The 22,306-nt window shown below is 38.4% G+C and overlaps 1 protein-coding gene and 1 long non-coding RNA gene across 8 annotated transcripts in view; one reads left to right on the top strand and one right to left on the bottom strand.

Annotated features, from left to right (window-relative positions):
* The window catches only part of kalrna (kalirin RhoGEF kinase a), a 758,514-nt gene that overhangs the window by 403,745 nt on the left and 332,463 nt on the right, over positions 1 to 22,306 (top strand). For 6 of the 7 annotated variants that reach the window (XM_039757406.1, XM_039757408.1, XM_039757407.1 and 3 more), the window contains exon 11: positions 9,264 to 9,455. In XM_039757406.1, the coding sequence (XP_039613340.1) occupies positions 9,264 to 9,455 (192 nt within the window). Of the gene's footprint in view, positions 1 to 9,040; positions 9,172 to 9,263; positions 9,456 to 22,306 lie in introns of those variants that run through there. The other variant, XM_039757410.1, reaches the window with a different exon arrangement.
* The window catches only part of LOC120531733, a 70,735-nt gene that overhangs the window by 39,907 nt on the left and 8,522 nt on the right, over positions 1 to 22,306 (bottom strand). The window contains exon 2 of the long non-coding RNA XR_005634149.1: positions 18,354 to 18,450. This is a non-coding gene — a long non-coding RNA (uncharacterized LOC120531733). The remainder of the gene's footprint in view (positions 1 to 18,353; positions 18,451 to 22,306) is intronic.

The following is a 22,306-nucleotide window of genomic DNA, read 5'->3' as shown; positions in this document are numbered from 1 at the left end:
ACATGTACCCTTAATGTAAACAAGAATCCAACAGGAATAAAACATTAATCATAATTGAACTACAGGGCATGAACATTACAGTCCGGATAAACATAAACTGCTCTGTTGTAAGGTGAATTGTGCAGTATACAAACAAGAACAAAAATCTAACATACTATATATAGTGTAAATGTCCAAAGTTCTGTCAAAACATTGCACAGGATAAAACTATAGCATTGAAAACAAGTTCTGTCATATATTGCATATATAAGATAAGACACACACACACGCACACACACACACCAAGCACACACTAGGGACAATTTAGAATCACCAATGCACCTAACCTGCATGTCTTTGGACTGTGGGAGGAAACCCACTCAGACACAAAGAGAACATGCAAACTCCACACAGGAAGGACCCGGGAAGCAAACCCAGGTCTCCTTACTAGATCAACTTCACTTAAATGACATTTTAAAGAGAAGCCCAACTTGCACACCAATGGCCATATGAAGCTAATGTCTAAACAGTGCATCTTCCAGAACTTGCATAATGATGTTGCCTGTGTGGTCTTCTTGACTGTAGGATGTTTGCAAACAGCAGCTTTGCAGTTGTCAGGTTTCATTGATTTCAAGGAGAGGTATGGCTTGGATGTTTGGCTTTCTTGCTTCTGTTTTAAGGATTATGATTGTGGCTTTGGATTTGGACTTTTTGCCTCTTTTTTGCTCTTATGAGCATTCTGCTGTCATTTTAATATTTCTGACTAAATCATTTGTCTTTTGAAGATCTTTTATTCTTCCTTTTGTGCACAAGCTGGTGATTTCTGGTAGTCTTCCTTATTGTGGAGCTTTTGCTTTATTTTTGGGAAATTTCTTGTTCTTTTGTAAGTTTTTCTAGTTTGGGGCCTGGTAGGTCAGAAGCCTTCTGATGTAGTTTGGAAGGAGCAGGCCCAGGTGAACCTCATTTAGGTTGACTAGTGAGGGTCCTGAACTGCTTTAGTGGCTTCTTTTGGAGGCTTTACACCTTGTAGTAACATTTCACACTCCATATTAGGGCAGAGTTTTGTGTTCAATGTCCACAGTTTTGGATAAAGAAAGGTCATCGGGGAGGACTTATATTCTGTTGCTTTGATGATGTTACACAACGTGGAATTCTGGGTCATAACCAAAGAAATGTGTAAAAAAGTGTCTGTGAACAACCATAGAACAGTGCAAAGTAATAGTAAATATCTGCAAAAAAGTTCACAATGTAAAAAAAAAGCATTGCATAAAACAGAAACAATTTATATTCCCGTATTCCTTTTTGGACAAGAGATTGTTGTTCAGATGGTGTACTGCTTTTTTGCCCCTTGATAGCCATTTGCTTCTGAACTTAAATCAGAACTAAAAGTAAGCCTAAGTGCTGTTTTTTGTGTGATGTTCGAGCATCTTGTCACCCTGTCACTTATTTTAAGTTGAGTGTGTTTTGTGGAAGGACTAGGGAATTATCCAAGACTTAAACATGACAGAACACATCTTTTCAGAACCCAGGATGAGCCCTTTACAAGGTACACACACTAACACGAGTCCTTTGTTGCCATGTGAAAGTGTAGCCCTTACGCCCCTCTACAAACTGGCATCACACAATGCCAACAGTCAGCTATCCACTTGTCATGTCACTGGCACTATCAAGAGTGTAAGTTGTGACCTGGCACCATTTGGGGTTGCCAGGCACTTTAGTGCCTTTGATTGAAATTGTTTTGCCATCCGAGATCACAAATGCTTGCTGGTTTATGAATAATAAGAGCTGGCTTTTTATGCTCTCATATATTGAAATTTTGTATTGTCTTTTAAAAAAAAATTATCAGTGACGATATCTCAGCACCTGTGCTTTTCCTTTTTTCTTCTGAAAAAGCAAATCAGTCTTATCCTGTTGAAATCAGCCCGGGGGAGCTGCTGATTGGCAGCCTCTGGGGAGGTAAGGAAATGTGGCTTCACACCAGACTGCTGTTTTCTGCTGACTTTGTGATATCAGTCAAGAACGAGGATGTTTTCATGGTGATAACGTATAGTCTCCGATAAAAACGACAGGAATTAGTAAGGAGTGATTTGATCTCAAAAGTCTTCAAAGCAAACTCCCCTGCCACCTGCTGAGCTGGTCTCTTGGCAAAGAGTATTCTCTTAAGTAGAGATAAAGCAAATGTATCAAAGTCATGTTATCCTGTTATTGAAAAGACGGTGATTAAAAGAAATTTAGCTTTTTAACAGAAAAAGTGGTTTAGAAAAGACATAGCAGAGCAATGTAGTCCCTGATTTTGTGTTGTCTTTTAAGTTTAACTGAAAGATATTTGAGTTCTGATAAGGGATGAAAAGGCTTTGACTGGTCCAGTAAATCGTACCAATGGAGCAAGTTACTGTAAATGGTGGAACCGTGACAACACTTGGGTGTGAATAAAAATCTTACCGTATGGTTTGCAAATCTCTTATTGGTTGTGCTAACAGTATATAAAGCAACATTTAATTATCAAATTAAACAAGCATCCATCTCTATGTGTGACTAAACTTATATTTGACGTTCAGTGCCTTCAGCATTTATTTTTTTCAGATAATTTAAGTGAACTGAGAAGCGTGAAATGGCGCTAATTTGAGTAAGGATGGGTATGTATGTTCAACCTGTAAAGGCTCTGGCACCCATAATCCCAGACTGGATTAATTGTGGCTGGTAATTGATGAATGGATGGGAGATATGCACATTAAGTTAACTGGTAACTCTACCTTGTCCCAGTATGAATGAGTGGGAGAGTAAACTATACCATGCAAAGGACTGATGCCCTGTTCAGGTTTGAATCCTGCTTTGCCAAGTGCTGCTTGGAACAGGCTGTGGCACCCACCTCCCTTAACTGGATGAAACTTTCTATAATAAATGTTTCACATCTTTGTCTTGCCTGTTGCCTACTGTCCTTTTAATTTCTCACAACTAGCTCTCTTATTGCAAATTCACACTGGTTGGCCTGTGGTTTGATTCCAGGATGGGAAGGAGTTTTCAGCATTTTCCAGCAAAGACATACAATCATGTTATTGGGGCTCTGGGATGAGTGTTGTCATGATCAGCCAACACATAAAAATAAAAATATTTATATAGTGTGGCCAGTAGGGGGCGCCACTGAGTCCATAAATCCAGACACGACTGCACAAGGACAGTCCCAGGTTCAACGAAATGTTATTTTTATTTTCAAACAGTACCTCTGGCAGGCTTCTTTTCTTCAGCACTACACAATTCAATCTAATCCTTTTTGTTCCTTTTCTCCTCCGCTCGTCATAGAAGAGTGTTGTCTCTCTCATATTTCAACTCCCTGGCCCAAGTGGAGGGCTTTCTTTAAACACCCAACCCTGGAGTACATGTGGTGCTCAATCAGTTGCATCTGGGAAGGGCCAGTCAGGCCCACACCAGTTCTTGTGCGGTCAGTATCCAACAGTTCTCCCTGGCAGCCTCATGGGACCACAATTCCCATGCAGCACTGTGGGTATGCATACTGGGGCTCACCAGACAGGATGCTGCTGTTCAGTGTTCAAGAAGATGCTCTGCTTATAGCAGGCAGCGCCCACTGTCTTGTCCTTCCAGCCTCCTAGCCCCAACCAGGGTATTGCTCAAAGGCTCCTGGGATGCCAGCCCTGACATAATTGTTGTTCTTCCATGTCCACGTCATGGTGCCAAAGGTTCATTTCTTACAAATGACTAAACGTGCTGTTGAGTCACTGGGAGATTTATTACTGAGGACAAGGAAGAAGGTAACTTTACCATGGTAATCGTTCATTTGCCTGCATGGGAGTTCTCTCACACTCCAAAGGCATGCAGGTTAGGTGCACAAATGATGCTGAATTGGCCCCTGATGTGTGTGTGTGTGTATTGACTCTGCGATGGACTGGCGCCCTGTCCAGGGATTGTTCCTGCCTTGTGCCTTTTGCTTGCTAGGATAGGCTCCAGCGCCCCTGTGACCATGCTCTGAATAAGCAGGTTTTAAAAATGGATGGATGGGTTTTTGTGCTTCCTGTATGCATTCTTTGTGTCACCTTGTTGTCATTGTAATAAGAGCCACATTTTGCAGCTACATGTGCTTTTTCTGTCATTGTGTGTTGTCATTGTACATGTGCCAATTGATTACATCTTTAATGCAGTATTTGATGTGAGAGGGGATGATTGGGATTGCAGTTCTGCTACTTATAAAATTTTAATCTAAGCATTCTTCTCATACTGTTGCTTTAGTTTCTAACTCCTGGTAGCATATCAACTGCTGGTCATATACCTTGCAGTCTTAAGATTAGCAGCTTTAGTAATCTTTTTTATTTTGTTTCAAATCCATGGAGGATATGTAAGGAAGGATCAACCTTTAAGAACATGAATTCACAGATTTGGTGGAATTTGATAATCTGGAAGCCTGAGGAGTTCAGACTGGCCAATTTAATGAATTGGAAGGATTAGTTTTTCAATGTATGGCACTACTCAGTTTGTGTGCTGAACTGTACAATGCATACAGAAGCATGCTTTCATGGTTGAAAAAGCAAAAGAGGGTAGTAGAAGTTATCACTCCCTCTTTCTGTTTATCATGGTACGAAGGCAGAAAATTCTGAAAAGCCATAATAAAGACGCCACCACGTCTGACCATGACAATTGTGCAGAATGCTAAACAAATGAGCAGTTAGATTCAGTCAGTCAGTCAGTCAGTCATCATCCAACCTGCTCTATCCTAACACAGAGTCACAGGGGTCCGCAGGAGCCAATCCCAGCCAACACAGGACGCAAGGGAGGAACAAATCCCTGGGCAGGGCGCCGGCCCACCACAGGGCACACACACACACACACACACACACCAGGGACAATTAAGGATCACCAATGCGCCTAACCTGCATGTCTTTGGACTGTGGAAGGAAACCCACACAGACACAGGGAGAACATGCAAACTCCATACAGGGAGGACCCAGAAAGCGAACCCAGGTCTCCTAACTGCGAGGCAGCAGCGCTACCACTGCGCCATTGTGCCGCCCAGCAGTTAGATTATTTAAAAAAAAAAAAAAATTATGACTGGCTACTAGTTTATGATGGTTGACTGGGATGCAGCAAAAGTAAGTCAATGAATTCGTCTGGCCAATCTTTGAGCCATAGGTTGTCAAATATACAGACCCAGTGTGGAGTTTCCTGTAGTGAAGCAGATTGATTCTGTCAGCAAACCACTAAAAAAGAAAACATATTCACAAAGAATTAAAATCACATAAAAAAGAGGCTTAATGAGTTCTCTAGGAAAGAAAACATGTAGAAATGGTCACACTCACTCATAAAATCTGTCGCCAACTAACCTAACATACCCATCTTTAAGATGAGAAGGAAAACTGGAGTACCTGGCAAAACACCTACATGGACATGGCAGGAGTGTGTAAGCACCACACCAACACGAATAGGTGGATTTCTCCTTTAGAAAGAAAGTGACTTAAAATCTCATTGACTTGCCATGCTTTTTGAATATCAGTTCAATTTACTCTTATATAACATTTTTCAGTGATAATGTTTGCAAAAATCGTCAGCTATAATACAATATCAATGAATTACTAATCCACATAACACCCAACCATCCATTTTCTTAACCTGCTAGAGCCGATTCCTACAATCATTGCGCACCAAAGTCAGAAACAAAACCTGGTCCATCACAGGGTGAACACAGACACTTGGGTCAATTTAGCAACAGCAGTTCACCTAACCTGCATGTCATGGACTGTTGGAGGAAGCCATCTCCATTTAACATTTATCTATACATTCATAAACTAACTGCAACTGACAAAGAGGTAAACAAAATAAAGCCATGCCAATATGAAGTCCTGTTAGCAGAGGCACTGAATTCACAATGGAGGAGAGGAAAATAAAAGCTACAGGCAACAACTTTCCTGGACAACATAAACCTTTGCAGAATACATCCTTCCAACCTGCTATATCTTAACACAGGGTCTCGGGGGGTCTGCTGGAGCCAATCCCAGCCAACACAGGGCGCAAGGCAGGAACAAATCCCGGGCAGGGCGCCAGACCACTGTAGGGGACACACACACACAAACAGACCCACGCAAACACAGAGAGAGCATACAAACTCCACGCAGGAAGGACCCAGGAAGCGAACCCAGGTCTCCTAACTGCGAGGCAGCAGCAGCAGGGCTAACACTGCACCACCGTGCCGCCCTGCAGAATACATTTTCCTTTTTTTCCTTTTAATTTCATTGTATGAAAAAAAACAAATACTTTCTTTTTACTAGTATAATAGTATAAATCTACCATGTCCTTCTTATCCATTTTCTGTTGTACTCACATGAGGTGTAATAAATAGGTGCCTTTTTATGATAGGTCATCAAGACAGGGAATTAGATGTTTAAATACTTAACCTAAAAATAATACAGAAAATATTAACCTTTTTGAATGTCTGACACCAATTTGACTGATACTCATTTTAGAAGAAATATCTCAGTTAAGGACTGGGATGTGTTCAAAAATGATGTGAGATAGTGTGGAAGAGGCGGTAGTAATAGTTGTAGTAGTCGCATGTACAGAGTACAGTGAAATTCTTATTGCATGTCTGGCCAAAATGCAACACCTTGCCATTCTCTCGCACCATGATGAACATACTAAATACATAACTTCATGTTATTTAATAGAAAACACAAGTCAGCTTACCTTTTTTACTTAAGATTATCATTATGAACAAGCAATGAATATTTAGTTTAAGGAATGCCCTAGGAAGAAAAAATTGTCAATTGTTCCCTTAAGTATGTTGATGGTTTTCAAATCATTTGTTTTCGATATTGCTAGTCAGGGATGCAAAACAGTCATGATTTTCAATTTGTCATTTTCTGATTCTTAGATATTGAGCTAGATATTAGCTCTGATATTAACTTTTTGTGTTTGAAGATAGTTCTCTTAAGAATTGGTGTCATAATATTCCAAGGTTTCACAAGAAACTAGCTAAATAGTACTAAACTATGAATGAGGCTGCGACAATTGCATTTACTGCATGATGCTATAATGCTCGGATTGACTTCTGCAATGTGTGTTGAAAGGCTGCTCAAATCGTTCCTTATACAGCTTTCAGTTAATTCAAAATGCTGCTGCAACACTTATTACAGGAACAAGAAAGCACAAACACATAACTCCTTACACTGGCTCCTGGTTAAGTTTAGGGCAGATTTCAAAATCCTCTTTCTAATATATAAAGCCTTAAATGGCCGAGTCCTTGCTTACTTATCTGAACTTACAAACCTGAGCACACATTAAGATGTGAAGATGCTGGTCTGATTATGATTCCAAGGGTTAATAAAATAATAGTAGGAGGTTGTACTTTTAGTTACAGGGCCCCAAAGCTGTGGAATGGTCTGCCTGCTACTGTAAGAGATGTCCCCTCAGGTTCAAATTTTTAAATCCAGGCTAAAGACTCACTATTTCAGTTTAGCATACCCTGACTAGAGCTGCTGATTAGCTGTGCAAACTGCATCTCTGTTGTTAGTCATTAGTACAAAAATAAAAGTAATACGATATTTATAAACTAACCCTCCCCTATTCTGTTTCTCTTCTCGGTAGCCTAATGTGGCACTTGGTGGCATTGCTCTACTGCCGAGGTATTTGCCTGCCATGGAAAAGTCATCTCAGATAAAGGAGCACTGGAATAACTGAGTAGAAAAGTCCTTTCATCAGATTGGCCGCCCAGTACTGACTCAGCTGTAGAATGGCCAATAGGGGGGAGGCAGCTAGTTGGCCGTCATCTCCAGGACTCTGTGTCTGGCTTGTCTTAGTCCTTTTCTACAATCTGGCTGTAGTTCTACAATAAGCTGATGGATAGATATTTCTGTTTTTTTTAGTATTATTAATTTTTATTTATTTTTAACATATCTGAACAAATCTATATCCTCATATGTGATAGTTCTGTAGTTAGTCAGTGGTGTTGATTGTTGATTGTGGGGGCCTTGAAAGCTAAATTGTTAGCATGGGTGTCTCATACATCTGGTGTCCTGGGATTGGTATGCCATGCCCATTCATTGTTCATGTAGAGCATGCACATTCTCCTCAAGTCTATGTAGGTTTTTCCCACATACCTACAGATATATAGTCCAGGTTAGGTTAGTTGATAAATCTAAATGGGAAAGTGTGGATTTGTTCCTTTGTCTTCCCTGTGATAGACTTGTGCCTTGCCCAGGATTGTTTCCGTCGTGGGTCCAGCACTGCAGACCTGGACACCAGCCCCCTGCACCCCTAAAATGGATTAAATGGGTTTGAGAAGGCATATGCATGACTTTTATTAATTTATTTTTGGCTTATTAGTTATAAGCTCAATGTCCATTACAAACATGGTTAGAGGTTGATGGTCAAGAATGTTTGTAACCATTTTGTGACTATTTTATTTATTTTTGTCCCTGTGTTAGGCACATTAATAGTGAATCTTGAGAATAGGGATCTGGTGTTTAACAATTGGGAGAGTGGGTGGGGAAGGAAATAATATCAACTTGCATCATTTCTATATTTGTAAGTCTGTACAGTTTAAGGTAGGATCACCTGTACTCCCACTTCCTTACTCCTATCCCATTGCATAGTGTCAATGAATTTTACTTTCCCAGAAGTCCTTTTTTATATTGAACAAACAAGCAAATTCCCAGTTTACTATAATTTGTGTCTGATGACTGGCAGATACTGCCAAATACAAATCTATCGGACAATTAAGAAACATAAAGTAAATACTCAAGTCAAAACAGAAAAGACAAAAATTAGACCCAAGCACATCCTCACTCCTCCCCTGGTCTGTTTTTGATATTCTTTTACAATAGAGCTTAACCCGGGCTGTGTCATGTGTCAGCCGCTTTCTTGGCCAAGAGATCACATATTGTAGAAGAGCACTTTGAAAAGAATCTCTGAGCCTTCGAGGTCAAGTCAAGTTGCTTCTATATTGCAGCAGCAAAAAATTCCTAGGATTTTCTAGATAAGCACGTGCATTTGGTCTAATAATCCATCTTGTGGCTGCAATGCTCCAATGACAACTTATATCTCTGAGGAAAAAAAAAAAGGCACAAGATCTCTCATTGCAAGGGCTGGATTACGGGGCGTGGATTTACGGTGGAGTCGCTTGCAATTGTTGGTGTGGTGTCTAAAGACAAATGTCATTATTTTAACTCTCTAAACCTTACCTGCTCTGAGGTGAGACGCAAACTAAACTATAAATGTATGTGTGTTGGTGTGTCAGTTTTTTCATTCATTTTGCATTTACCTTTTTTTTTTCTTTTTTACAGAACACTTATACCAATGCTGACAAACTGCTGGAAGCAGCAGAACAGTTGGCCCAAACAGGAGAATGTGACCCAGAGGAGATTTACAAAGCTGCCCGGCACCTGGAGGTGCGCATTCAAGATTTTGTCAGACGGGTTGAACAAAGGAAACTTCTCTTGGACATGTCCGTTTCTTTTCACACACATACCAAAGAGGTAAGGCAGAGCGGGAGTGTGTGTGTGTGTTTGGGGGTCTTGTCCTCTTGTTTTCTGTGAAGAGTGAGGCATTGCATAGAAAAGGCCTCTGCAGAAAAGCAAACTACTGTGAACAATCCAGAGAGAGTCAGTTGTGTTCATTCCGAATGCCAGTGCCAAGCTTAAAGTGAATGAGTGCAGTACAACACAGATTTCAATTAAGTCAGCCACCAGGTGTTACGTCTCTTCTTTAGTAGAATAGTTGAGAAAGTCCTCACTAAATAGATTTCAGATACATAGTACAGAAGAATGGATTCATTCATATTGTCAGAGTGAAATTTAAAATCTCTGCACTGTTTTATTTATTGTTTGTAATTATTATCATTATTTTTGGTGACATAATTGCATTAATGGCTTGTTTAATGGGCACCACTATTTTGTACGTTGTTTTTCATGGTCCCAGCCATATTATTTATAGCTATAAAGAGGTGCTAGTCATGTGATGAGGAAGTCATTTGATATGTGATGTCATCAAGCTGCTGCTATAAAACAATGAGGTACCCACTAGGAAGTGACCAAAGTTTAGATTAAACCTAAAGAAGCAACTCTCTCCTGTCCTTCTTCTCTTTATCTGATTAGAGGTTTTACTGCATAAGTTTCATTTAGAAAATGCTGTGTGCAACTTTGTTTCAGTTTCTTACAATAAATTTGGTTAATGTTTGGGTTTTTAATAATTAAGTATTGTAATTCCTTGTGCTTTGACTGCTGCCAGTATTTCACATCCACCATTTGGATTTTCCCTTTGAAAACATCTTTGTTGCTCAACTGTAAATTCGGCCGCCCATTTTAACTTTTATTGTTCAACACGGTCACAATAATTTTGGCTGTCAGTGCAAACATTTTTCTGTTATTTCCTTATATTTATTTTGATTCATAGTCACACAATGTATAATCACTTGATGATGGAACACACACATTAGGAAGGACAAAAAATAATTAGGTGATTCTTCTGAAATTATTTTAAGCTTACTCTCTAAGTGGACATTAATAAATTAGTAATAACCCACTTAACGCAGAGTGAAGTTTTAGGCAGTGCTGGAGCCTATCCCACCTAGCTTAGGGCAGGAACAAACCCTGGACAGGGTGCCAGTTTATCACCGGGCGGTCACATACCCATCCACATACCAAACACACACTAGGGCCAATTTAGCATGGCCTTGTCGTAACCTGCATGTCCTTGGACAGTGGAAGGAAACCCTCACAGACATGGGGAGAATATGCAGACTCTGTGCAGGGAGGACCAGGGACGCGAACCCTGGTCTCCTTACTTTGAGGCAGCAGCACTACCACAACGCCACCCAGCTGTCTAAGTACGTTAGTACATTAGTAAATTTGGATGCTTCTGATGCTGACAAGTCAGAAGTTTTCTTTCTTTTCAGTAATTCTGGTATTTGTTGCTGTCTGTTGTAATATTTATTTATTTATTAAACTTATGTAAAAAGCTCAAATTCTCCCTTGCGACAAATAAAGTGCTGTCTATTTATGTATACAGGGTGGTCCAAATCTAATTATGCAGATTCAGATCATCTGGATGATTTTGATTTATGCAGGGATGATTCCAGTTCATCATGAAGACAATTCTTCATTTCGTCAATTTGCACACTTCTTGATGGTCCGGGATATTTCGGGTGATTTTCTATGTAATAAACTTAAAATGTTGTAATGTAATGAAAATTGCATAATTAGATCTGGACCACCCTGTATATGTGTATGTATTTTAATTCAAAGTAAGGATGAAAAACATTAGAACATTAGAACAATTTAGACGCGAACAGGCCATTTAGCCAAGAAAGTTTGTCGTTCCTATCCACTTAATTCTTCTAAAATAACATCAAGTTTAGTTTTGAAAGTCCCTAACGTCCCACTGTCTACCACACTACTTGGTAACTTATTCCATGTGTCTATGGTTCTCCATGTAAAGTAAAACATCCCAATGTTTTTTGTGACATTTACCTTTAACAAGTTTCCAAATATGTCCTTGTGTTCTTGTTGAAATCATTTTAAAATAACAGTCTTGATTCACTGTACTAATTCTCTTTAAAATTTTAAACACTTCAAACATGTCTACTGTTAATTTTCTTTTGCTTAAACAGAAAAGGCTCAGCTCTTTTAATCGTTCCTCATAATACATCCCCTGTAGCCCTGGAATCAGCCTAGTCGCTCTTTTCTGGACCTTTCCTAGCAGTGTTGTAATTTTTTGTAGCCCAGAGCCCAGAACTGCACACAATACTACGGATGAGGCCTCACAAGTACATTATAAAGCTTGAGCATAACCTGCTTGGACTTGTAGTCTACACATCAGGGTGCTATAAAACCTAACGTTTTCTTAGCCTTCTTAATGGCTTCTGAACCCTGATAGTTGATAGTCCATTATGACTCCTAAATCCTTCTCATAAGATGTACTCTTGATTTTCACACCTCCCATTATGTATTCAAACCTAACATTTTACTTTCTACATGTAATACCTTACACATTTACTTACATTAAATTTCATCTGCTACAAATCTGCCCAAGCCTGTATGCAGTCCAAGTCACTCTGTAATAATTAAATTGATTTCATATTATCTGCCAATCCAACTATCTTGGTGTCATCTGCAAACTTAATCAGCTTGTTATCTATATTACTATTCAAATCATTTATATATATATTAAAAATAGCAGTGGTCCTAGCACCAACCCCATGGAACACCATTCTTAACATCAGCCAATTCTGAAGAGGTTCCTCACACCATCACCCTCTGCTTCCTGTGTCTGAACCAATTCTGCACCCATCTAAAACATCACGCTGAACTCCCACTTCTTTTAGTTTGCCTCTCATGTGGCACCTTATCAAATGCTTTCTGAAAGCCAAGATAAATAATATCATATGCTCCACTTTTATCATATTTTTATTGCTTCCTCATATAATTCCAGCATGTTGATAAAACATGACCTCTCTCTTCTGAACCCATGTTGATTGTTCACTAAAACTCCTTTTCTTGCCTTCCATTAATTTTTCTGTGATGCACTTTAAGCTTACTGGCCTATAGTTACTTGGATCTGCCCTGTCACCCTTTTAATATAATTGGATAATATTTGCCATTTTCCAGTCTGTCGTAATTTCCCTAATGCGCAGTGACTTCCTAAAAATATGCATCAAGGGTTTATATAAATACTCTCTAACACCCTTATGAAGTTGAGGGAAAATATTACCTGCTCGTGGTGAATTATTTGATTTCAGCCTATTTAATCTAAGCAGTACTTCTCCTTCTACGATTTCCAAATCACTCAGTACCTCCTTAGTGCTCTTTTATTACCACTGGGAGGTTATCCACCCCCTCACATATGAAAACCTCAGAAAAATGCAAGTTTAGAGCATCTGATGTTTCACTGTCTGTATTTTTAATTGTCCTTTACTATACCTGATGAACTTCACCTTCTTCACAAGACAGCTTGTTACGTGGATCAGCAGAAAATAAAAACTTGAGCTAACACAGATCCATAAAAAATAAGCTTCTGGGATCTATTGTTCTTTGCAAAATGTTCCCACAGTCAAAGTCTACATGACGTGGGACAAATTGCTGAGTTTACAGGCTAGTAGTCACAAGTGACATGGTGGACTAGCAGGCGGTGTGTTTCAGAGGAAGCTGCACTAGCTGTTTGCACATCAAGTTGATCTATATCTTCTCAAAGCTATGGTCTGAGGTTTTCAAAGTGTCAGTGAATATTTAGGTTCTCATTATCTACATGTCGCACCCTTCAAGTTCATTTATCGTCATGGCCAGAAGCAGATTAAACGTAATTAAATTAAATTAACTTAAGACATGATCTGGTTAACAGAAGGGATCAGTATGTTTGGAATATTAACTCTATAGGTGATAATTAGACCTAACATATGATCATGAAAGGCTGTTGAACCTTTCATTATTTGCAACAGTGCTATTGAATCAAAGAGAGAGTGGACACCTTTAGCTGAACATGACAGTTACAGTATATTAAATGTGTCCATAAAGACTGTTCTATCAAAAAGTTTTGCTCATTTCTAAACTTCAGCTATTGATGAGAAGTATGGTCATAAGAGACTTGAAAATTACTAATATTACTATAGTTTGTATATATTACCTTAGTACACAAAAAGGTGAAGCCTTGAATAAAGTAGTGGTATCAGTATTTTTACATCAAGATTCAATATGCATGCTGCACAAAGTATACAAAGTCATTGACCACAGGAGCTGTGATTTTGAATGAGAAGATATTTACCAGTCTATGTAAAATACTCCATAAAGAAATAATCTCTTTATGATGTTATATCCAGCAGATTATTAATACAGTACAAGAATCATTAACTTTAGTTTGCTTAAGTTTGAGTAATTGGCCACAATCTTTAATTATGGGGTGAATCTGAGTTAGTGGCAAGAAATACTTTGTGAACTGAACACTCACTGATATAAGAGGCAACTGAGAGAGAAAGCCGGCTGAAAAAAAGAATTAAAATGAGTAAGACTTCCATGGGCTAAAATAGACAATAATGCAAATAATTCTTAAAACTTAAAAGACACTCAAAGAGCTCAGCATTTTTTTCTCTTTGCAAACTGAGAGCTACTAGTCTTTTTTTTTTTTTAGCTATGTCAAATAATGTCTCAGAATATGCAGTATTTCAGTATTAATGAAAAACATTTTGACACTTGTTTTTTACACAGTTACTACCAATCCTTGGAAGATAAGCAAGCCCCATTTAGGGTCTTTTTCTGTTCTCTGGTAGGTGATTAATATTATCACTTTAAAAAGATAAATAAATAAATATATAACTCTTGGAATCACACCCCAAAGTACTAATGCATTCAAGCGTCTTTTATAAAGTATTTTATCTGATACCATACTTGATTTGCAATGCACTAAGGTAGCATAATAATGACTACGATGTATACTGTAAATGTCTTGCTTATGTTGAATATGCATCTAGGAAAAAACGGTTACTTTAGCAGAAGAAATTGAGTTATCCTAACTGGGAATGGTTTACTCAGTCTGTTGTTCTCTGTGAAGAAAAAATATAATAGTCTTGCTCTCCAATTCAATTCAAAGTAGGCTATGAGATTAATGGGTGTTAATGCCAGCACTGGAAGCCAAAAGATTATGTTTTTTTAATGGCAGCATTAATTTCTGCTTTAGGACAGCTGCCAAAGTAGGTTACTTGGTAAATAGGATTTTCAGTTTTGTTTCATTGTTTGCATGCTTGTTTTGTATTTGATTTGTATCGTTACCTTAAGATCACCAGGATTCAAGATCCAAGAGTCAAGATTTACACAGGTTATACAGGTACAACGTGCAGAGAAATGAAAAAGCTAGCCTACTCCATGCAAAAAAAAAAAAAAAAGCAAACACATAATAGAATAAATAATAAAATTAAGAAAAAGATTGTAAAATTAACAAAATTAACTAAAATTAAATTAAGTTAAACTAAATTAAAATGAAGTTAAAATCTGAAGTCTAACACAGTAAAAAGTATAAAGTGGCCATGCAGTAAGATAAAGTGAGTTTTAGGTTCAGACGTTTTTTGGCATGTCAGAGTTCAGGATTCTGAAGGCCTGAAGGTAAACTCTCCTCGTGAGTCTCTCAGTCTTTGCCATTAGGATGCATGGCTGCTTGCCAGAGTTGAGCAGGCTGGACACTCTGTTGTTGGGGTGGGTAGAGTCCATTAGTATTTTAATCGCCCCGGTCCTGCAGCGCTTGTTGCAGATGTCCTTCAGAGAGGGCAAGATGTGCTCTGCTGATCTCACCACTCACTGCAGGAGTTTGTGATCAATCAACTGAGCAATTCCCAGACCATGATGTGAAGCTCTGTGTTAGGATGCTCTCTATGGTGCCGGTGTAAAACGTTTTCAAAATAATTGGCGAGACCTTGAATTTCCTTAATCATCTCAGGAGATGAAGGCACTGTCTTGTGTTCCTGACCTGAGTTTTCTGTGTGCTGGGTGCATGTCAGGTCCTCGGTGATATACACACGCAAGTACTTAAAGCCACTCACCCTCTCAACAGGAACTGCCTCTCACATTCTCGAAATAGGTTCAAACCCTGTTCTAGGCACTGTTTGGAATTTTCAAATCCTACTTGTATGGTTGTGGATTTTTTTTAATGGATATCCTAGATTTCCACTCACATGCATGTTTAAGTGACTGTAGGAGTGTGCGATTGATTGACAGTCTCATATTTATTAGCTTTTGTTGCCAGCTGGCACAGAACAGACCCCCAAAAGCAAAGCCGTGCCATCTCCTGAGTCATAAGGAGTGTTAATGAACACATATACTGTGGTAAATAAACAACTTTAACCAAATAACTGAAGCATAGCTCCTGTACTAAATGAAGCGGACGTTCTTAGGAGATTACTGTAGCACTTGCAGTTTTCAACATTTGATTTCATGAAAGTTATCCTTTTATTTTTATTGTGTGAAGTCAAGTCTGTTTTTAGTCCCCATGTTTGGGACAATTTAGTCTTAGAGTACTTTATTTAAGCATTTCTTCTACATTGTGACCAGAGAGAATTCCTCCCTTGTGCCCAGTACTGCTATGATTAACTCCTGCCCTACAATTGGATTAAGTAAACTCCGGGAACTGATAGATACATGGACGTAAATTGAAGTTCACTTAATAAGAGTAAACTGAATTGAATGTTGATAATAAAGATGGCATAGGTCCCACATTGTTAAAGTAGAATTTGGTGAACCCTGGGCAGGACACTCTTAGTAGTGCTGTAACCAAGGATATATAATAGGCGACATTTCTGATCAAAATGAGTCTCAAAATGAAGCAGATGGTTTGACAGCCAACCTACTTATTGTGTACAAAGACTTGTGGTAAATGCTTTCAGAATTACAGTTATGTGAATGCCACTGTACTTTGTACATGTGACAATAACAACCCTATGAAAGAAGTAAACACTTTTAATTTATTTGTTTAACTGATGTTTTCTAACCAAAGCTACAGGAGCTATATTTACACTACAAGGCTAAAATATAATTCCAGTATGCAGTCTTTTGCATACTGACATTTCTGTGCTCTGGTTTTCCAGTGAGATCCCAAATATGTGCAGGTCAGATTAATGGATGACTATTAACTATTAATTTAATGTGACCTGTGATTAAGTAATGGCATCTCCAGGATTCTTTCACACATTGTGCTCCATATTTATAGGACAGGCCCCAAATTTAAAGCTGAACTAGTAGGTTTAGAAAATGGATGTATGGATAGTATTTGGTGTAAACTGCCTTATCCAGGGTTGGCTCTTGCATTATGCCAGATGATGTCAGTTTCTGAATTGGTTAAGAAAAAAGGATGGATGAATGGATGGATTTTCTACTAATCGGAACTTGCCTGATCAGAAAAGTTGATATTTAAACTGCAAAGGTTAACATTCCTTTATTTAATGGCAGAACTGTTTTATTTCTCTAATTTACTTGTTTTCAATAAATGTGAGTTACCTTTTACACTGGGGATTTACCTCATAGCAATCAATCAATCAATCTTAATTTTATAGCCATCCATCCATTATCCAACCCGCTATATCCTAACTACGGAGTCATGGGCGTCTGCTGGCAATTTTTAAAGAATGCGCCATAACAAGGTGTTACATAAGGTGAATAATAATACATTTAAGTAGTGAAATAAAATGCAAGATATTTCCGGACATAAAAAAATTCATCCATAAATGTATGTGCTCTGCAAAGGTCCTAGGGCTTCACCCAGTGCTGGTTCTTCTCTTGTGCTCAAAGCTGCTATTATATGTTGTTGGCTACACACGCCTGAATTAAACAAAATGAGTAGTTATAATGGATGGATGGAACAGAATTTTGCTGTGGCTTCCACTGGCTAGATATTGAGTGGAACCGATGACTTTATAGCAATTAACATGAACCATAACCTGCTGAGCTAATGAAATGTTCCGTATATTGTGGCTTTCCATTAACAATTCCTGGCTTAAGACCATAAATGCTGAGTCAAGATCATTGGCTGACTATGTTTACAAATAAATGGAAGAGCTATGTGTGATGCAAAAATATGCTGGTGGCAGGTAAAGAAGACACAATCGAAAGACAAGAGATATGATTTAAGATGGGCTGTCTAATATTGTTCTGATGTTGCAAAATGCTACACTTTAATAATTCATCAATGTATCCTTTTGTCTGTTTAGCCACTGATTCTTTTATTTTCTGAGTCTGCTCATCTAGTTTGTGATTATAGAGAAATGGAGACAGTAATATCATGATTGAGTGCAAGCAAGGAACCTGCTGTGAAAGGAGTACCAGTCTGTCACAGGGTACACTAATATTCACACTGGTTTAAATCTTCCAACCCAATTCTCAATCTCAATTCGAGTGCTTTGAGTAGTGAGAAAAGTGCTATATAAATGCAAAGAATTATTATTATTAATCTAACTGTACTGCTTTGTGCCATGTGAGGAAAGAGGAGAACTTGGGGGAAACTCTCTGTAAGAATATGGAACGTGTGCAATCCTTATGAGTGATCCTAGCTCCGGACACTGAAGGGCAGCAGGAGCATCTACTGTGCCACCATGTCACCTCTTCATTCTAGGTATCTATCAATTCTCAAACCTGTTTAATCTAATTCAGAGTCTTAGGGTCGCAGAACCTATCCTTCAATGACAGTTTCACAAGTTTCTTAAGCAAAGGAGTTTAGCATCCGTTTTCTGCGAATAAATGACAAACTTTTTAAGCACAATACATTACACATCAGTTCAAAGGTTTGGCACATACCACAAAACTAACACATTAAACTACTGACCTACAAGGCAGGAATTTTTGGAAAACAATCACCTGGTTTGCAAGACTGAAAACCCCAAGCAAAACAACTCCCATCTGCATTACCTGAGTTGCAACCAGCGAGCCATTCACAAGGACATCCAAGATGGTCACTGAGGCATACAAGTGATGATGGAGATAGCACAGTATCCCAGGAAGACTCCTGCAGTTAGAAGGAAACAGCAAACAAGTAGTTACCATGTGACTATGGCTTTATTCCTAGAGTGGTCAAATGAGAAACATACAGTATTAACGAGGCTAATGAAAATGTTGAAAATAATTCAGCAGTTTCTACTTTTGCCTATTCTGCTGATATCAGGCATGAAAATGCAACTTTGTCAACAACTGTTGCAACTTTGTAATGAGTAGTCTTTAGGGAGGATTATTTTCTAGACATGTCAAAGCTGCTGATCCTTTTATAATAGTGCTGCCCTAGTAAAACAGCATTGAGTTCATTTTGGAACTTAAATAAATAAATATTTTTTGCTGGGATTGCACAGTAGTTTGTGTTGCTAGGTTTAAAATTTGGCATTGTAATTTCCTGTACGGAATTTGAATGTTCTTCTTGTTCTCATGGCTTTTCCTCCAGATACTCCCGTTTTCTTCCCACAACTCAAAGATGTGTGCATTAGGCTAGGTGTGACTGTGAGTTAACCATCATGTGACAAAGTGGCATCCTGTCTAGGGTTAGTTTGTGCATTGTGCCCAGTGATACCAGGGTAAGCACTAGCACCCTGGGATGAGTGGATAAGATAGAAGGTGGATGAATAGTGCTTACTGTAAACCATTGCATCCATGGGTGGGAGCTTTATAACAGATGTTGCCAACTCACCATGTTATCCAGATCAGAAAAAAAGACTGCTAAATTCACCACAATCCGGAATTTACCTGGTATGAAGAACAGGAAGCTGGTGTTTATAAAGGCCAAATCCTACAGTTACCAGAAAAGCATTTTTGGCTACAGTATATCACCAATTGTCTTTAACTTTTACCTACATTTTAGATTGAAGACTGACATCATATCAATAAATCAGTTGTTATTTTACTTGGGCACCCTTCAAAGATTGTACTCTGCCAAAGCATTGCACTGTACAATTCAAAGAAACAGGATCTTGTCATTACGCAGTAACATCAAAAGAAACCATCTGAAGTGTCTGTATGTAAAGATAAACTGAAACACGTTAACATCTGAACAAGAACACTGTATATTCAGTAAATTGGGTACGTTTCCAGATTAGATTAGATGATACCAAACTAAGTGGAAGGATAGAACATATAGAATTGGCTTAACTTAGATGCAACAGAGGCTCAGGCAGATTTGTAAGAGATGAAATTTAATGTTAGTAAATGTAAAGAGTTACATGTAGGAAGTAAAAAAAATTTAGAACCCATAATAAATGGTCTGAAACTTGAAAGTACACCTTATGAGTAGGACCTGGGAGTCCTAGTGGACTCATAACTGTCTATATCCAGACAGTGTACAGAAACAATTAGAAGGCAAATATAATGTTAGGTTCTAAATCACAGCACTGTATGTAGAGTACAAGTCAAGGAAGGTTACGCTTAAGTTATATAATATACTAGTGAAGCCTCACTTTAAGTATTGTGCACAGATTTCATCTCCATATTACAGAAAACGCTTAACTGTGGCACAGAAAAGTCCAGAGGGGAGCGACTAGGCTGATTCCAGGGCTGAAAGGTATGAGATATGTGGAGAGACTGAAGGAGTTGAACCTTTTTAGTTCAAGCCAATAGAGATAAGAGGTGACATGACTGAAGTGTTGAAAATTATAACAGGAATTAGTAGAGTGGATCCCAGCTATTATTTTCAAATGAATTCCTCACCAAGAACACAAGGGTATGGTTGGAAACTTGTTAAGGGAAGATTCTATACAAATGTAGTGTCTTAGAAAGTAGGACTTGATATTATTTTAGACAATGGACGTGAATGGATGGATGAGATTGTTGGGCTGAATGGCCTTTTCACAATTTTTCCAATGTTTTAAGTGAAGTACAAGATGGCGATATAATAGAAAATGTATTGAAATATATTTGTCAGAACCTTAAAATTAAGCTACACACAGTTTAAATGTGCCCAGTTATTTGACTGAGCACCATTTTTATGGCTGGCTGCTAATCCTTTAGGAAAGGGAGTCCAACTTGTGGACAGTGTATCTCTTAAAAAAACTGCTCCATTGCATGTAGGCCTGTACAGATCAGTATTAGCAATGTGAGAGGAGTTTGCTGATGTTTCTAACAGAGGTGTCCTTCTTACAACCAAAAAAACCTGCAATCGTCACACAAGTGGATGGGAAAAGAGATGTTTTAGAAATGGAAGAACAGAATAATCTTAGCATACAGCAGAACATCCTCCATATTAAAATTAATATCAATTTGTTTTTATACAGTTGGCACATTGTCAGGCAGCCCGGTGGCACAGTGGTAGCGCTGCTGCCTCCCAGTTAGGAGACCCAGGTTCTCTTCCCAGGTCCTCCCTGCGTGGAGTTTGCATGTTCTCCCCGTGTCTGCGTGGGTTTCCTCCAGGTGCTCCGGTTTCCTCCCACAGTCCAAAGACATGCAGGTTAGGTGCATTGGCAATTCTAAATTGTCCCTGGTGTGTGTGTGCATGTGCCCTGTGGTGGGCTGGCACCCTGCCCAGGATTTGTTCCTGCCTTGCACCCTGTGTTGACTGGGATTGGCTCCAGCAGACCCCTGTGACCCTGTGTTAGGATATAGCAGGTTGGATAATGACTGACTGACTGACTGGCACATTGTCCCAATGTTTTGTGGGTTTTCTATCAAGTATTCCAAGCTTCTCCCACACCCCTAAAGATGTGCCTGATAGGTTGACTGGCAGCCCTAAAGTGACACTATGTGGAGGTGTGCGTGACAAACTCGTGCAGTACAGTTGTGTTTCCTCCAGGACAGTGAATGGAAGAGAGGTCAGCTGAACAAAATAAATGGATACATTCCATTTATTCGCATGTAACCCTCTGCTCTGAAGTCAGAACTGAAATGTTTAACCAGATTTACATATATAAAACAGACAAAAGTAAAAACAATTACTCAGCTTTTACACAGGTAATCTTGTTTGTGTGTTCATATGAATGTGTTCAGAAATAAAGTGACAAAAAGGTCTATTTAATTTTCTCAACTGCTACCAAAACAGGAGTTTAAGAAAGAAATCTAGTAAAGACTTTTTAGTCTAAACATTTCCTTCAGATACTCTCTGTCTGCTTTGGTTTTACAATTCGTATCATTTACTATTTGCTGCTTATACATTATGCTTATTAGCTTTTGTTATGCTTATTATACTTTGTTAACATGTATACTAATTTATCAGTATACCCTCTAATGTCATCCCTTGTGTAAAATAATTAGGCTTCTTCTTTTATCGAGGCACATCATAGAAAGTCATGGCATGTAATCATCAAATGGTGGAACATTTTCTGAAAAGGATAATCAGGCAGCATTGTGTTGGGGAATTCTATCGCTAATTATGTTTTTTTTCTAAGAAATGTGATAGAATGCTTCATTAGGCAGAATACTACAAACGTAGTTGGTATTTATGAAGTTCTTAAAATAATATCCTTGATATATATTATTCTCTATGAAGGATTTTATTATCTAAAATTACACAGTTTTAACAGTGAACCTTGAATTAGTAACACACTGTAGTTCTCCAGTTCCAGCCGTCCATTATCTAAAACAGATTATTATGGAGGAAGTGCAAGTGTGGGTAAAACACAGGGTCCAATAGAGCAGGAAATAAAGTATTTATTGCTTAAGTTCTTCTTGTAGATAATGTGGTGTATTAGAAAAGAACTAGTAAACCTCAAGCAGAAGGTTAATGTCCCTCCCATAACCTTAAAAAATAAATAAATGAATACATGTAAACAGTTGTGCAGTGAGTCTACTAGTAAGGTACTTTGGTGTTTGTGATAGAAAACCATTTTATCAAATTAAGGTAAAAAAAACTTTGATAAGTGATTGTGCTGTTTAATACTATTACCACCATA

Source organism: Polypterus senegalus, chromosome 6, assembly GCF_016835505.1.
Source record: "Polypterus senegalus isolate Bchr_013 chromosome 6, ASM1683550v1, whole genome shotgun sequence".
In the NCBI taxonomy this organism is placed as follows: Eukaryota; Metazoa; Chordata; class Cladistia; order Polypteriformes; family Polypteridae; genus Polypterus; species Polypterus senegalus.
This window is presented reverse-complemented; position numbering and strand designations above follow the sequence as displayed.